The sequence below is a fragment of the Hyaena hyaena genome, unplaced genomic scaffold (assembly GCF_003009895.1).
Source record: "Hyaena hyaena isolate Hyena2069 unplaced genomic scaffold, ASM300989v1 scaffold_558, whole genome shotgun sequence".
NCBI lineage: Eukaryota > Metazoa > Chordata > Mammalia > Carnivora > Hyaenidae > Hyaena > Hyaena hyaena.
In genome coordinates, this window is record NW_024081188.1 from 1,070,380 (window position 1) to 1,088,483 (window position 18,104).

The following is an 18,104-nucleotide window of genomic DNA, read 5'->3' on the forward strand; positions in this document are numbered from 1 at the left end:
AATGAACATACCTTTGACTATGTTACATGGTAAAAAGGACTTTGAAGACCTTGAGATAGGGAGATTATTTTGGATTACCTCAATGGGCTTGGTATAACCACAAGTCTTTTTTTTTTTTTTAATGTTTATTCATTTTCATGAGACAGAACACAAGCAGGGGAGGGAAAAGACAGAGAGGGAGACACAGAATCTGAAACAGACTCCTCCAGGCTCTGAGCTGTCAGCACAGAGCCTGATGTGGGGCTCAAACTTGGGAATGGTGAGATCATGACCTGAGCCAAAGTTGGATGCTTAACCGACTGAGCCACCCAGGCACCCCATGAGTCCTTAAAAGTAGAAGAGAAAGGCAGAAAAGTAGGTCAGAGAAAGATAGAACAGAAGAGGAAACAGGAGAGATTTTTTTTTTTTACAAATAGTTTATTGTCAAATTAGTTTCCACATAACAGGAGAGATTTTTTTAAAAATATTTTTTATTTATTTCTAGGAGAGAGAGAGAGACAGCGTGAGCAGGCGAGGGTCAGAGAGAGAGGGAGTCACAGACTGAAACAGTCTCCAGGCTCTGAGCCGGCAGTCAGCACAGAGCCCAACGCGGGGCTCGAACCCACGAACTGCGAGATCATGACCTAAGCGAAAGTCGGACGTTTAACCGACTAAGCCACCCAGGCGCCCCGAAACAGGAGATTTAAGGTGAGGAGCACATAACCCATGGTGCTGGCTTTGAAGATGGAGGAAGCCAAGGAATTCAGGTGGCCTCCAGAAGCTGGGAACACCAAATAAGAAACAGGGACCTCAGTCCTACAACCACAAGCATTGATTCACCAACAATCTGAATGAGCAAGGAAATAGATTCTCCCAGAGCTTCCAGAAAGAAACAGCCCTTCAGCACCTTGACTTTAGCCCAATGAGAACCATACTAGTTTGCTGACCTATACACTGTTAAGATAGTTTGTGTTAAGCATCTAAGTTTGTGGTAATTTGTTATGACAGCAATAGAAAATACAAACCATTTTCTGTGCCTTATCACTACAGTCTTTATTTTTGGATTTCATATACATGTAATCATAAAGTATGAACTCTTTTGAGTTTGGCTTCTTTTGACACAATGTTTTTGAGATTTACCTGTATTTTTGTAAGTAATTTTTTAACTGATTAGTAGTGTTCCATTATGAATAGACCTCAATTTATTTATCCATCTTCTTGTTGATGGATATTTGGGTTGTTTCTGGTTTTTGGATATCATGACTACGTACATTCTTCTCCAAGTCTCTTTGTGGACACACCTTTCCATTTCTTGGGTAAGTTGGCTAAATACCCAGGAACAGAATTGTTGGGTCATAGGGGAGATGTATGTTTGACTTTATTTATTTAAAAAAATTTTTTAATGTTTATTTGAGAGAAAGAGAGAGAGAATGACAGAGTGCAAGGTGGGGAGGGGCACAGAGAGGGAGACACAGAAATGAAGGAAGCTCCAGGCTCTGAACTGTCAGGACAGAGCCTGACATGGGGCTCGAGCTCACAAATTGAACTGCAAGATTATGACCTGAGCAGAAGTCGGACGCTTTACGGATGGAACCACTCAGGCACCACTGTATGTTTGACTTCAAATTGGATTATAATTTACTAGAAAATTTTCCTTATGAAAGATCACTCTAAAAAATGAACATTTGTGGTTTTATAATTGAATTCAGTTTAGCATCTGTAGATAATCTGCATATTTAACATGTATATGAATTAAGGCTGTAAGAAATGTATGGCTTAAAGTTCTTAGTATTTTTATTAGGTAAGATCTATCTATCTATCTATCTATCTATCTATCTATCTATCTATCTATCTATCATCTATCTATTTATCTATCTCTGTGCCCAACACACTTATTTCTCTATTTCTGTGCCCAACATGGGGCTCAAATTCACCACCCTGAGGTCAAGAGTCACATGCCCTACAAACTGAGTCAGCCAGGCACCCCTGTCTTAAAATATTTTAAGACCTCTAACTTTGCTGATGGAAGGGTAAGCTCTTAGATTCTCTATGGAGTACAATTTAGCAATATTTTTCAAGTTTACAAATGCTCTAAACCCTCTGACTTTGAACTCAAAGGGTTGGAATACATTCTACATACTTATATATGCAAAATATTTGTGCAAAGCTACTCACATCCACAGTGTGTAACAGCAAAACATTTGAACCAATCTTAAAAAAATGCATCAGTAGGGTTGCTAAGCAGCTAAGGAAAAAGTGGGGATGCCATTTAATGTATTAGAAACTAAAAAGTGTGGTGATTTCTTTTTTTTTTTTTTAATGTTTGTTTATTTTTGAGAGAGAGCGAGAGAGCGAGAAAGCGAGAGAGAGAGCACTAGCAGGGGAGGGGAACAGGAGGGAGACAGACTCCGAAGAAGGCTCTGCACCGCTGCGCTGTCAGCACAGAGCCTAATGCTGGGCTTGAACTCAAGCACTGTGAGATTATGACCTAAACTGAAACCAAGAGTCAGATGCTTAAACAACTGAGACATCAAGGAGCCTAAGTGTGGTAATTTCTAGAGAGGAGAGCTGTGTAACTGAACGACAGGGGTGTGAGGCTTTCTGCCATTAACTCTTTAATTTTGAACCATGTGACCATTAACTAGTAAAAACAAACATTTCTGCATTAATAGTTTAGGGGAAGACTTATTATCTAAATTTAAAGTAAAATCAATTGTATGTTACATATATTTAATTATGTATAGCTTCATTTCTATTACAATTAGAAAAATTTAAAGTTTGATCGATTTTTTAAATTATTTTTTAAATGTTTATTTTACTCTTTTTAAAGAATTTTTAATGTTTGTTTAATCTTGAGAGAGAGACAGAGAGAGCAGGAGTGAGGAAGGGGCAGATAGAGAGAGGGAGACAGAATCCAAAACAGGCTCCAGGCTCTGAGCTGTCAGCACAGAGCCCGAAGGTGGGACTCAAACCCACAACTGTGAGATCATGACCTGAGCCAAAGTTGGCCACGTTATAACCGAGTCACCCAGGTATCCGGGTTTATTTTATTTTTGAGACTGAGAGTGTGAGCAGGGGAGGGGTAGAGAGAGAAGGAGACAGAGAATCTAAAGTGGGCTCTGTGATTAGAGCAGAAAGGCTGATGCTGGGCTTGAACTCTGGTAAGGCGAGATCATAACCTGAGCTGAAGTCAGACACTCCACAGACTGAGCCACCCAGGACCCCCAAAAGTTTTATCAATTATTATGTAAAAGAAACAATAAATCTAATTATAACAGATGTAAAGTTAATTCTAAGTGGAAATCACAAGCTCCCAAATTGGTAATAAGGGAAAAACAATGGCTGGAAGAAAGAGAAGGGGAAAGAAATTAATAGGTGTGGTAACAACCATAACCATCCTTCTTGGTGCAAATAAAGTGTTAAACAGGCTACTGCGTGGGGTATTATTTTGAACTTATTGATACATTTAACATGTAGTTAATCTCTTGGGATGCTGACTTTAATAGAAAAATAATAGACAAGTTAATGAAAGCTACCTTTAAAGGCAGGTTTAAAATAACAAATCCTCAACTTTATTTAGCCATTTTCAACTTTCAATTCATTAAGAAAAATTTTTCCTTACATTATTATTTGTTCATACATTATTCCTTTTGCTCCTCATAACCCTATGAATTTGAGATTATATTCTGATTTTATGTACAAGGAAAAAAAAAAGATACCCAGAGAAGCTGATTACTTCAAGTCACAAGGTTTTATGAGCCCGTCCTCTGTCTCACCTTACCTCTTATCACGGTAATTTAATTTTCCTGCTGTTTATATGCCTCCAAAGGGAAATGACAATTTTGATAATGGTGCAATATTTATTGTACCTAATCTATTTAAAAATTTTTTAACAAACCAAAAATTGCATTAAAACATCAATATGCGACTATTTTCCCACCACTCAAAATTTTTAATATGTATTGAAGATTTTGGACCAGAAAATGTGTAAAGAGAAGACAAAGAATATCAAAATAACTTATAACAAATTTCTAGAACCTCTCACATATTAAAATTGGTAAGATAAAAAATATGATTTACAATACATGTTTGCCATTATGGTATAGTAAGAAAATAGTACCCATACTAAAATTAATTCATCCTACTTATCAAAATTCCTATTATAAGAATGAAAATATTCACCTGCTTATAAATAGGTATTCAAAAGTGTCTTTTGAACATTCTTTGGTGTTCATAAAACTGTATATATTATTATATATTTACCATACAGTCTTTTCAGACTATACATTCATTTTAAATTGGAAATGAAAAAATATATATTAGATACTGCTACAGAAAGTAGTTACAGGGTTAAGTATTTTGATGTCATGGTGCCCAAGCACTTATGGACAAGATTTACTTACTAAACTTTAAAATAATTACCTTTCTTTGATATTTCTTATAGATCTACATGTTCCAGAACTTAAAAAAAATTACATTAGTCTAAAGGCAGAAAATTCAAATATGAGTTGACAATGATTTATGATTCTCTCAACTGGCTATTCCACAAAATATGGAGCTAAATGAAAAGATGGCAACCCTTGCACTGTGTGGATACTAGCTTGATAAGCAACTTGGAATGGCAGATGCGTTACAAGAAATGGAACTACTACAGAGGAAGAAGACAAGTGATCGAATAATATGCACACAACTTAGTAAAATTTTTTACCCTAATAAAGTAATTATTCATTTGCAAATATTACCAAAAGTAAAAAAATTTATTTTACAGAGTGGTTGGTTTTGTAATACATCAATAATGTTATAATTCCCTATTCTCACTGCGTGTCTCATTTCAGTGGTTGTCTTCTCCCAAATAATTTAGTTTACATTTAAAGTGGCAACACAGCTTTTACTTAATGGATTTAAGTTATAATTAGAAACCAGTTTTATATACAGAAAATCCATAAATATAGAACTTTTATTCCTATTTTATCCTAGGGCTATTCAAAAAATTGACTAAAAATTTTTCATTTGGGTCTTTGTAATAAACATGTAAATACATTATTTACAATGGAGATGCTTTCTGACAGAAAGTAAACACACAGAAGTAATTTTGGTCTTCACTAGAATCCATCATTATATGTGCATTTTCAAAGATGATGTGACACACCATGTTCAAATTTCAAGATTCCTGTTATACACATAATTCAAGTAATTATTTTACTTGTATAATTAATGCTTCATTCTGTATTTAAATTTCCTTTATGAAAGATTCCTTGATCCAATAGTAGGGAGCTTTAAAATTTTTCTTAAATACAGCAAAATGTTTCTGTACAATTATGTGCAATTTTCTTCCTTCTGGCAATATTATAAATACCAAGTAATTTAATCTTCATTGTCCATACCCCAGAGGTAATTCTTGAGTTATCTCACATGATGTAAGTACCATCTTTGTAGTATTTCATGGACTCCATTTGTTTTGTCATAGCTAGAACATCATGAAATCCAGTACTTAGGCCAGACATGTGTTGAAAGTATGCCTCTTTTTCCACTTGAATTGTTAAATTGTTTACTCCAGCATCTTTAAGTATTCCTGTAACCTGTTATAAAAACCCATACATTGTAAAGCATTTAGATTAATGCATTTAGTACATATGTCTTAAATAACTGATAGGACATTTTTTCATAGCCACACAGTCAAAGCTAATCCTCGGGGCCCCGGGGTGGCTCAGTAAGTTAAGCATCCAACTTCAGCTCAGGTCATGATCTCAGAGCTTGTCAGATCGAGCCCCACTTCAGGCTCTGTGCGGACAGCTCAGAACCTGGAGCCTGCTTCATATTCTGTCTCGTCTCTCTCTCTGCCCATCCCCTGCTCATGCTCTTTCTCTCTCTCAAATATAAATAAACATTAAAAAAAAAAAAAGATAATCCTCAAAGTAATGTTTATTATTTACCTGGTAAAATGTTAAATATATTCTTTTAGAAGAACCATAAAATACTGACCTGACATTCCAAGTTGAAAAGGAAAACACCTTTTGTTTCTAATTTGGTATGTTTAGAAAAGGAATACAGGAACTTTTTTGATCCTTGCCTCCAACCATAGCATATACCTTGCTTCCTTTATTGCGATTATTATTAATCTAGAGCTTTATTTATAATAATTCATTTCTGGATAACCTACTGGGAACCAAGGTGGATCACAAGTGATTTTTTTAATATTACCTTAAGCTTGTCCTCTAAATACTAAATACTAAATACTAAAACTTAATTTTAACCAGTTTTTGAATAGAAAAACAAATCCAGATGTAAAAAACAAGTTGTATTATCCTTGGACAGCTGAAAGATTGATGTTTTTCAACAGTCAAATGATTACTGAACAGTGCAATTTATGTGTGCAAATTTATGCATGAATTAACTGAAACTAAAAACAAAAGATGATCACCTGCTGTACGATTCTTTGTTCCAGCACATCAGATGTCACCTGTATATGAACTGTTCCTGCCACAACACTGGCTGAATGACGCCAAAAATGAGGGTCTCGGTATGATATTAATCCTTCAATTTTCTGTATCTGTCAAATAAAAGGAGAGGTGATGTAAATGGACTTAAAGCCTAATTTATTTAACAGAAAGCAATCTTTCTGGTCTTGGTTTCGGTGTAGGTCATGATCTCACAGTTCGTGGGACTGACCCCCATGTCAGGTTCCGTGCTGACAAGTGTGGAACCTGCTTGGGATTCTCTCTCTCCCTTTCTCTCTGCCTCTCCCCTGCTCACTTGTGTGTGCTTTCTCCCTCTCTTAAGAAGAAAAAAGATAATAAGGAGAGCAAAAAAGTGAGAAAAGAAAGGGACAACTCACTTGAAGTAAAATATTTCCAAATGAGATTGATGCCAAGAGAGACAGCTCTGAATGGGAAGTGAATGATGGTTTTAGGTGTCTTTACATTCAATAGTTGCATACCCATTTGCCCCTCCTGAAGACATACTTTGCCTATTCTAAACTTTGGGATACATTCAATGGACTAAATGGTTTCCTCAAGTTGATACATACATTCACATATTATTTAGTATATAAACATGTTCAAAATATATCCTTTGTGTTTAGTAATGAAGAACTGGTTAAATAAAAAACACATATAAGGTAACACTACACTGTCATTAAAAATGTATTAAGAGTATTTACCAACATGACATAATTAAGTGGGGAAAAATTTACAAAGTAGTACAAAATAGTTTTCAAAATATCTTAATATAGAAAAACAATTTTTAAGAGTGCTTCTTTCCAGGTGCGCCTGGCTGGGTCAGGTGGTAGAGCGTGCAACTCTTTTTGTAAGTTTATTTGCTTATTTTGAGAGAGACAGAGACAGCGCAAGTGGGAAGAGAGAGAGGGAGAGAGAAGCCCAAACAGGCTCCGTGCTGTCAGCTTAGAGCCAGATATGGGGCTGGAACTCATGAAATACAAGATCATTGAGCTTAAACTGGGAGTCAGACGCTTAACCAATTTAGCCACCCAGGTGCCCCTAAAATATGCAACTCCTGATCATGAGTTTGAGCTCTACGTTGGTGGCAGAGATTACTAAAATAAGATAAATTAAAAAGAAGTTTCTTTCTAGGTGGCAGAATATAATGTGATTTTTTGTGTGTGGACTGTTCTATACTTTGAAGTTTTCTCATAATGAACATACATATTTTCGAAATAAAACTTTTTTTCCCTTTTAGAAGAATGTAGTATTCACTAATAATGAGCTGAAGGAACTACTAATTTTTTTTTTTTTTTTTAAATATTTTTTATTTATTTCTAGGAGAGAGAGAGAGAGAGACAGCGTGAGCAGGGGAGGGTCAGAGAGAGAGGGAGTCACAGACTGAAACAGGCTCCAGGCTCTGAGCAGGCAGACAGCACAGAGCCCGAAGCGGGGCTCGAACCCACGAACCGCGAGATCATGACCTAAGCGAAAGTCGGACGCTTAACCGACTAAGCCACCCAGGCGCCCCTGAAGGAACTACTAATTTTATTTATGAAAACAAGTGGGTTAAGATGCTATTCCTTCAATATTCAAGATGCCAACTTTTCATCAGCAGACCCTGATTTAATGATATGGCAAGGGTGCCTGGTTGGCTCAGTGGGTAAAGCACGTGACTCTTACCTTGAGTGAGTTTGAGATCCACAATGGGTGAGGCTTAATTTAAAAAAAATATCACATGGCAAACCACAAGCTGAAGAAAATTTCTTCTGTATTTGTTTTTTCTGTGAACTGCCAGTTTATATTCCTAGTCCATTTTCTTACAAGACTTTATTTAAAAAAAATGTTTTTTTAATTTTTGAGAGCGAGCAAACAAGCGAACAAGCATGAGTAGGGGAGGGGCAGAGATAGACACAGAATCTGAAGCAGGCTGCAGGTTCTGAGCTGTCAGCACAGAACCTGATGTGGGGCTCAAACTCACGAACTGCGAGATCATGACCTGAGCCAAAGTCAGCACTCAACCGACTGAGCCACCCATGTGCCTCAAGAGTCTCTTGATTTAAAATTATGGATAAGTCTCTGGCTGCTTATATGTGCCGCAAATATTTTCTTGTCTGCCTTCTGTATTTCTTATTTTTAATGAAGTCTTTTGCCAATAAATAATTTTCAACTGCTCCAATCTGTAGACTTTTTTCTGCTTTTTGGCTTCTGGTTTCAATTCAAACTTATTAAAAAGGCTTTCTCTACCTCTGTGGCTCTAAAAGCATTCTTCTATTTTACTGTAGTAGTTTTATTATTTTTTATCTTTTACATATTTAGTATATTGTAAATATGTTTTGATATTTGGTGGTAAAGAGATATAGCTTTTTCTATTCCGCCAAATGGAAATTTTAATTAGGCCCACCCTTTCTCCCCACTGATCTAAAATGCTAGCTTTGCTACATACTGAATTCTATAAATTCCTGGGTCTGTTTCTGGACAACCAATTTTTAAAACATTGATTCATGTGTTTAGTGTTGTACAAGAACAAAACTAACTTGTGTTGGTTACTTCTGTAACTTTATAATCACCAAACAGGATCCTATTAGTTAATTCTGTAATATATATATTTTTTGTTATTCTCAAGCATTAACTCTTCCAAATAAGCTTCCAAGTAATATTGGATTAACTATTCTCCCTCAAAACAAAAACAAAGGAAAAAAACCCCAAAAATCCCAACAAAAGGCAACTGCATTGAGATTTAAATAAAAAAAAACACAACATCTTTACAATACTGTTTCACATCCAAGAAAATTCTCTCCATTTATTCAGTTCCTATTTTTATGTCCTTTAAATAAAACTGTCTTTTCTTCATTCATAGTTTGCACATTCCTAGTGGGGTCAACTTACTCAATTTCAAATGCCATTTTATTTATTTACACAGACACAGACACACACACAGACACACACACACATGTAGGGTAGCTGTTCATAGGAAAACCACAAATTTTGTGCTCCTTTTCACAATGAACCCAGATTCCTATTGGGTGTGTTGTAAACAGAAGAGCCATTTCTCAGGCTCCCTGCTCTGATCACACCCCTTCAAATTCTATTTTAAAAGGAAAAAATAAGGGCACCAGGGTGACTCAGTTGGTTAAGTGTTCGTTTTCAGTTCAGGTCATGATCTCACCATTTGTGAGTTTGAGCCCCACATGGGACTCTCTGCTGTCAGTGCATCCTCTGTGTCCCTCTCTCTGCCCCTCCCCCGTTTGCACATGTGCACATGCTCTTTCTCAACAATAAAATAAATTAAAAAATAATAATAAAATAAAAGGAAAAGATATAGTGAGGAAATTAGATACGATACCTTTTCTAAAGCAACATGTAGTTCTTTTTCATATTCTGGTGGCAGTCTCAAAAGTAGAACCTGACAGGCATCTTTAATCAGTGGAACAACACTAAGAAATATTAATACAGCAATAAAAAGAGAACAGAGGGGATCAGCAATGAACCATCCAAACTGCTCTATAAGAACTGTGGATACAATCACGCCAATACTGCCAAGTGTGTCTGCCAAAACATGTAGAAATACACCTGCAAGTAAAATACATGAAGACATTAAATATTAAAGCACATCTAATTTAGTTCTTTTATCCATTTTATAAACATTGTCGGGTATCTACTATACACCAGGAATTCTGCTTGTGGATGGTACTTAAAAAACCCCCCAAAAGCATGGTCACTGCTCTCAAAGAATTCACAGTATAGTGGTAAAGGGAAAAATGTAGGCAAGTGTAAAAGACAGTGGTAAGTTTTATGATGGTGTGGTTTTCCTAGAAATCACACGAGCCAAGTTTTGACATTACCCAAATTACTTACATTAAACAATCAGAATATATAATACAACACAGTAAGTGATAAATAACTTCTCTCATATATTATTATAATACAATAAAAATTTCCTGGTTCCTCTGTAGTGAAAGTTTATAATGACACACTCAGTGTTCCCCTTCCAAATAATATTTATGAAAATGTCACATGAAAAGGATTCTATAATAATCTGTTTGAAAACTGACATTTATGAACAAATGAGAGCATTTTCTACAGCAGATGATTCTTTTTTTTAAGCCAGAGACTAATTTACAAAATAAAACTGTACCGGAAGGCTAATACTTAATACAAGTAAGACAGTGCCAATTCAGAACACATTTGAAAGGTAGGACAATATTTGGCAAGGACTCACCCCTCATGTTAGCATTCATGCCTCTGCCTGCAGATCCGTGGCTGTGACCATGCCCATGGTCACTGTGTCCATGCATATGGTGGGAATGGCTGTGATCAGATGAATGACAGCTTCCCTGAGAAGCTCCATGGTTATGGTTATGGGCATGGCTAAAGGCACAGATACCAATAAGGTTTACTATCAGCCCTCCAACTGAGACTGGCTAGTAAAAGGAGAAAAGAAAACCTTTAATTTGTAGTTTAAACAATAAATTTGTTATTTAAAAGTTATAGATCTAAATGTTTTTCTGTTTATGGTTTAAAAAGTATTTATACTAAAACCTCACAAAGTTCAATAAGGAAATCCAAAATTTTTATTTTTTTATTAAAAAAATTTTTTAAGTGTTTTTATTTATTTCTGAGAGAGAGAGAGACAGCACGAGCAGGGGAGGGTCAGAGAGAGAGGGAGACACAGAATCTGAAACAGGCTCCAGGCTCTGAGCTAGCTGTCAGCACAGAGCCTGATGTGGGCCTTGAACCCACGAACCATGAGATCATGACCTGAGGTGAAGTCGGACGCTTAACCGACTGAGCCACCCAGGTGCCCAAATTTTTATTTATTTATATAGTTTTACTTATTTATTTTTTGGAGGGGAATCCAAAAATTTTCTAAAGCAGATTTTTTGAGTAGTTTAGAGGAAGCATTTTAACTTCCAAATACTAAAGTTTTGGCAAGAAGAGGGATTTGAACTTGCTTTAATTAACCAAGTGATTAAGAATAATATGTACTTGGTTCATGGTTTATGAATAAATTATGCTAAAGATTTGTTTTGTTTATTTAAATGGCGTTCAAAAGCACTGCTTAAGTATACACTGTAGCTGAAATCTCATTTATATTACTAGGTAAATTTCAGTTTGTAAGGCAATGATTATAATTTACTAACTCATAGATTCCAAATACATACAGTCTTATTGTGTCTTAAAAACAGTACAATTTGCCAAAGTAAAAAAAAAAAAAAAAGTATAATGGAAAAGCAAAGATAAAATGGCATTGTCGTGATTTAATAACGCCACAACAACATCCTAAAGGATCAATAAAGTTACTTACCTTGATTATCCTTACAAAATGATTTTGGGTAATAATTAAGAGTGTATTTAATTTATGTATGTCTATAATTTCTCCTTCAGAGAAATTAATTTGATTTATAAAAAGAATATGTAAAAATATAATAATTCTAATCAATTTCCAAAGGTTGTAAGAGAAGAGATTTACTTTAGTAAACATGTATGGAAACGATGTATTCCTTATTGTAGCTCACACCATTTCTCTGTCGGACTTCAAAATTTTAGTTAACTCTATGAGCTTGAAGATGGTTATTGAATTTTGCATTAAATCAAATAGTGCATAAAGAGACTCCTATCATCTCAAATACTTGTCCTCTAATGATAAATATTTCATCTGTATAAGTTTCATCAGAAAAAAACAATGTAAAAAGCATAAGCCCCCTTACAATTCTAATCCTAAGAGTTAGTTCCTAGGAGAATGGTGTACACTCTATGCACATACTAAAACACATAAATCAGCCCCCCCTTAAATGTTTTATTTATTTTTGAGAGAGACAGAGACAGCATGAGCATGGGAGGGTCAGAGAGAGAGGGAGACACAGAATCCGAAGACAGGCTCCAGGCTCTGAGCAAGCTGTCAGCACAGAGCCCAATGTGAGGCTCAAACCCACAAACTGTGAGTTCATGACCTGGGCTGAAGTTGGAAGCTTAACTGACTGAGTCACTCACGCGTCCCTCATCAGCCCCTTTTTAAACCAGTAATAGCATCATATTATAATACTGCTTTGGAAATTTTTTCACTTGGTACAGTTTACAAATAGTTTTCATGCCTGCATATATAGATGTACCTCATTCTTTTTACTGGCTACATAGTATTCTATAAACAACAGCTTTTTTTTTTTTAATTAACTAGTGTTTTTATCGATATTTTTTTGCCATAGTGAACAACAGAACAATGAAGCATGCACTTTTACACACCTGCAAATATTTCTATAATAAATATTAAGGTCAAAGGACATGAGCATTTAAAGTTCAAAATATATTTCCAAACTGTAATCCAAAGCATTTTACTAATATATGCTTCCACCAACCAGACTCATAACTGCTTTTAGTTATTCAACAATTGTTCATTTCCGGCTACAAGTCAGGTGTTAGAATTTAAGACTTAATGATAAACAATTTAGGTCTCCAAGACAATTCACTTACATCTTTAACTGTGGAAGAATGACAAAGGAGTTAACTCAGTATTGCTTTAAAAACAAACACACGAACAAACAAAAACAAGCAAGGTATAACGGGAATACCGAGAAAGGGAAATCTAAGAAACTCTGAGGAAGAAAGACAGGGGTTAAAGGAAAATCTCTCACTTGAGGAAACATAAAAGCAAAGTCTTGAGGAAGGCTGAAAGGGAGAGGTGTGGGAAGGGCATGCCAGTTACAAGGGAAAGTACATGTAAAGGTATGGAGATAAGGGAGAACATTAAACATTGCTATAGTAGTGATATAATCTATAAAATAAAGCCTTTAAAATGACAATTTTTTTGACTTGCTCTCTAACATTTTGCAAATTTCCTCAGGTATTTAAAAGCCTGGGTGACTTCTAAGTGTCTGACTTCTGATTTTGGTTCAGGTCATGATCTCAGTTTGTGAGACTGAGCTGCACATCAGGCTCTGCTCTGACAGAGTCTGCTTGCAATTCTTTCTTCCCCTCTCTTTGCCCCTCCCCCGTTCATGCTCACCTCTTTCAAAATAAATAAGTAAACATAAAAAAATAAAAGTACATATTTATACAAACACATTTAATAAGTCAGAAAGATATTGGTTATGTTTTAGAATGTCATCTAAAACTCTGATTGCTAAAATATGAGAGTAAAGGATTAATTTCTAAGAGTCAGTAGTGTAAATGTAAATATAGGGACAGCAGGTTATGTTAATTTAAATTATAAAAATAAATATAATTTAAATTATAAAAATCTTCCTAGATCAACAATTACAGGTAGTTAAACTTTAGCATGGAAAAAGCTATAGGGATTATGAGTAGAAAATCAAACAGGAAAATAAAAAGACTTACTGTTAACATGTGTGTGTCTAATTCCGGAGGATCAATTAATCTAGCCACTGACTCCATAAACACAAAAAAAGCTATTACCATTAGAAAAAGTCCATTAATAAATCCAGAGAGAATTTCTATTCGGCCATACCTAAAAATGTAGAAAATATTTTTAGAAACAAAAATGACAAATACTTTTAAAGCATAAACATGATTATGTTACAAAAGAGGATATAAGCACAGATTTTCAACTATGTACATAAATAGTAAGATTAGAAAGTATCAAGATTTTAAACAGGGGTGGCTGGGTGGCTCAGTCGGTTAAGCGTCCAACTTTGGCTCAGGTCATGATCTCACGGTTCGTGGGTTCGAGCCCCACATCGGGCTCTATGCTGACAGCTCAGAGCCTGGAGCCTGTTTCAGATTCTGTGTCTCCCTCTCTCTCTGACCCCCCCCACCCCCACCCCCGCTCACACTGTATCTATCTTTCTCTCAGAAATAAATGAACATTAAAAAAAAATTTATAAAAAAGATTTTAAACAGCACACCAATGCTGGAAGAGTCCTTCTGTATATAAGTTTGTTGCAATTTTAAACATTTATCAAAGTCCTTCTTCAATGTTCCCTCTTACACAAAGCCATTCCTGATTTCTTAGCAAGAAGTTACTTCTCTCTCCTTTAAGCCCTTGATGGACTCTGTACCTCTGTTCCAACACACAGATTCTACTTTGTACCAAAATTATTTGTATTTTTGGCCCATCTGTCTTTTAAAATTTTATTACCTAAGATGGAATTTGCCCTGAGGATTTTTTCATTTTGTTACATCACCTTGATGGTCAATGTACCTACCCATAGGAGAAAATCCGAGTTGCCTTCCATCTACTCATCAGGGCAGCAAAAAGCCCCATGACCAGAGCAGAGCAGTCAAAGAGCATGTGAAATCCATCTGAGATCAGACCCAGACTATTGGTCAACACTCCATAGAATAATTCCACAAAGGTAAAAAGCTAAAATATGTTTAAAGAAAAATAGGGGAGGAATGTGTTGGGAAATACTGTTTCAACAGATTTATCAGAACACAATCACAAGAATTTTAACCCTTTATTACACAAACATTACTTGATGATATAACTCCCATTTTATTTCATTTCATATAAACTGTTAAGATACTAAGTTAAATCAGATACGTTCATCTTATAAATCATTTAAAAGGAGACAGTTTCATTTATATGACTGTAGAACTCAGTAAACTAGGCTATAAAATGTTCACTCTGGTCTGTTGTGAGATCCTGTAAGAAGTAGATAAAAATCTTTACAGGATAGTATATTTACTGATTTGAAATAGCACACTAAACTGATGCATCTAAAATGCCTCAAAAGTTATTTGTATAAGTAGTCTGAATATGCTCCTGTAATCTTATTACTTAGAGAAAATATAATTTTAGCCCGATTATAAAAAATTTTGGTAATTACTAATTTTAGTCCCAGAAATTTCATATAATTTTATATCAAAAATATCAAAATTAAAAGAATAAGCTTTTTAATCTTAAAAAAATCTTTACGGTATGTTACTAATGTTTAAAAATCTTACCAGATTCAAGCACAAGAAGTAAAAGATCTGCCTAGAGTCATTCTCCTCAAGAATTTGTTTTAGTGATTCCTTAATAAACCTAGGGATCGATTGGGAGCTGTGCTGAAAAGCATCACCCATGAAATTATAAAGAGGTGTTCCTTCAGGAGAATATCCAATTAGAGTGCCTTTCTGTCCTCTCTTAGAAGGGGATGATAAGATGTTGGCAGCTAAAAAGGGAAAAAAAAAAAAAACCCACGAACATTACAAAAGCGTTTTAAAAGCTTAAGCTACCAAACCAACACAGTACCCGTCAGCACTAAACGCAAGCAGTTAACAAATTCCCAAATTAAATAAATGATTTGAACACCAGAATCCATAAGATGAAATTTCCTAAGGGGAAAAATGCTCACACAAAATGAAGAATATAGCGCTCACTACCACTCCTCCAGACAGGACGTGTTCAGTGCTTTCCTGGTGTGCTGCTTTGTTCATAGCTCGAAGCTGGTCTGTTATTGGATGTGTCCAAAAATTTCCAAAAAGTAAAGCACTAATGAAAATGGGAAAGGATCCATAGCGGGCACATTTGGAAACTTCCATTTTGACTGAACAAACAGAATCAACATAGAAATCCAGGATCATGACAAAAAAGATAACTGTTGTGAAAGGCATAATGAGAGAAAACCAAGACTCGACTTTACTCTAGAAATTAAACAAAGAAGAAAAAAGAAATCATCATACTGCACAGGTATAGAGTTCACATCTTATGTTTTAGTTAATCCCTTTAAATATAAACAAATATTCTGATTAAATATGACTCATAAAATGCCAAAATAGAAGAGCTATAACATATTATTGCATTTTCCTAGTAGTCCCCAGATTATTAAAAAATAAAAGCACTATGGTTTAATAATTTTATAAATACTAAGTGACCCACAATCCTTGTGTATAAGTAACACATGGTAGGTATTAAATTGTATCTTTTTTAAAAATAAGTTTTTAAGTTTATTTACTTTGAGAGAGATACAGAGAGTGTTAGCTGGGGAAGGGGAGAAAGAGAGAGAGAGAGGGGGAAAGGGGGAGGAGGGGAAGAGAGAGAGATAGAGAGTGAGAGAGAGAGGGAGAAAGAATACTAAGGAGGCTCCACAGGGTCAATGCACAGCCCAACACTGGGCTTGAATTCACAAAGCCGTGAGATCATGACCTGAGCTGAAATCAAGAGTCAGACGCTCACCTGACGGAGCCACCGAGGCACTGTGGGTTTTTTTATTTTCTTTTTTAAAAATGTTTGTTTGAGAGAGAGAGAGAGAGATCACGTGCACATTTGTGAGTGGGAGACGGGCAGAAAAAGAAAGGGAGAGAAAATCCCAAGCAGGCTCCCCTTTCACCATGGAGTCCAACATGGGGCTTAATTCCACGACCCTGGGACCATGACCTGATCTGATATCAAGAGTCGGATGCTTAACTGAGTCACCAAGGTACCCATTAAATTATGTCTTTAACTGATTCCTTTGGGCCACAGGAATGGGAGGGATATGTAAATGTAATAGTACTTGATTTGTATTTTCTATAAACAATAAAATTGATTTCAAACTTTTTCAAAAACTATCAAAAAACGCATAATTTAAGACACTTGCAAGCTCAAAGTGAAATAAAATACAATTTACTGAAATGAACAATTTTATAAGTAGCAGCAATTCATTTTACTTATTACCAATACATTCCTACTCTTACCTCAGTTGTCACAGAAAGAACAATGACCCACGGGCATAAGAGAAACACAGAAATAAGATGGGATAAAGCTTGAAGGCGTTTGGCTCCACCAACATCTAAAGAGAGTTTTCTGGAAGCTGCATGAAAACCAACTTTACAACACAAAGCCAGTACTAGCAGTAATACTCCACCCTATGAATAAAATGACATAAGTTTCATTAGAAACACACAGTTCACACAATCCTTAAATACATAATATCTGACGAAATGGAATTATTATGTTTTTTCCGTATACTAAATTACTGAATACTTAAATGTCAGGGATGACTGTAAATTACTAATAACTTATTTTAAACATACTTTTAAAATTACAGTTGAAGTAACTTTTCAAAATCTCTTGATTATGTTAGGAACAAAGAAAAGAACATACCTTGTGATCTGCCACACCTAAGAAGGCAATGGCTGTGTAAAGCATGTGAGTTAGAGCACTGTCATGATGTCCTTCAGCTAAGTGAGTTGCAGTAAAGGAAAAAAATCCCAAATATTAACTCTTAGAATCCTTAAGTCCTCCTAAAATTTTAGCTACATTATTTTGGGTTGACTAGAGACTAGTTTGGGAATCCCAAACTTGACTACCTGTAACAATATATTGCCCTTAAAAACAAAACAAACATTTAATTTTGGGATATAATTTATAAATTGGAATGGCTTGTATTTCTGTAGTCTCCAAACAATTATAATAGTGCTTGAGATATAGTTGTTAAATTTTAGTAGTTAACTTCCACAAGTATAAATAGCATGCATACTCTAAGTGGGGCAAAGGGACAAGACCAAGGAACCTATGTGGACCACTTCTACCAAGGAATTAAGGTTGCTCTTTCAGAACAACAGGTCAAATCACTTCTAAATCTCTTTCTTTTTTTTTTTTTTTTTTTTAATATTTTTATTTATTTCTAGGAGAGAGAGAGACAGCGTGACCAGGGGACGGGCAGAGAGAGAGGGAGATACAGACTCTGAAACAGACTCCAGGCTCTGAGCTGGCAGTCAGCACAGAGCCTGACGTGGGGCTCAAACCCATGAACTATGAGATCA

General features: G+C 35.4%; 1 protein-coding gene and 1 non-coding gene across 2 annotated transcripts in view; both read right to left on the reverse strand.

The window, feature by feature from the left end:
• Positions 1 to 3,528: 3,528 nt before the first annotated feature.
• Positions 3,529 to 18,104, reverse strand: part of SLC30A5 (solute carrier family 30 member 5) — a 36,007-nt gene continuing 21,431 nt past the window's right edge. Inside the window, exons 7-16 of the mRNA XM_039256072.1 lie at positions 17,443 to 17,519; positions 17,034 to 17,204; positions 15,713 to 16,001; positions 15,321 to 15,529; positions 14,579 to 14,736; positions 13,752 to 13,881; positions 10,639 to 10,840; positions 9,763 to 9,989; positions 6,401 to 6,529; positions 3,529 to 5,558 (exon numbers count right to left, since the gene is read on the reverse strand). Coding sequence (XP_039112003.1) covers positions 5,388 to 5,558; positions 6,401 to 6,529; positions 9,763 to 9,989; positions 10,639 to 10,840; positions 13,752 to 13,881; positions 14,579 to 14,736; positions 15,321 to 15,529; positions 15,713 to 16,001; positions 17,034 to 17,204; positions 17,443 to 17,519 — 1,763 coding nt within the window. The 3' untranslated portion in view covers positions 3,529 to 5,387. The remainder of the gene's footprint in view (positions 5,559 to 6,400; positions 6,530 to 9,762; positions 9,990 to 10,638; positions 10,841 to 13,751; positions 13,882 to 14,578; positions 14,737 to 15,320; positions 15,530 to 15,712; positions 16,002 to 17,033; positions 17,205 to 17,442; positions 17,520 to 18,104) is intronic.
• Positions 9,368 to 9,496, reverse strand: LOC120247960. Its single transcript, XR_005532451.1, has one exon. It is a non-coding gene; the product is annotated as a small nucleolar RNA SNORA11 (small nucleolar RNA).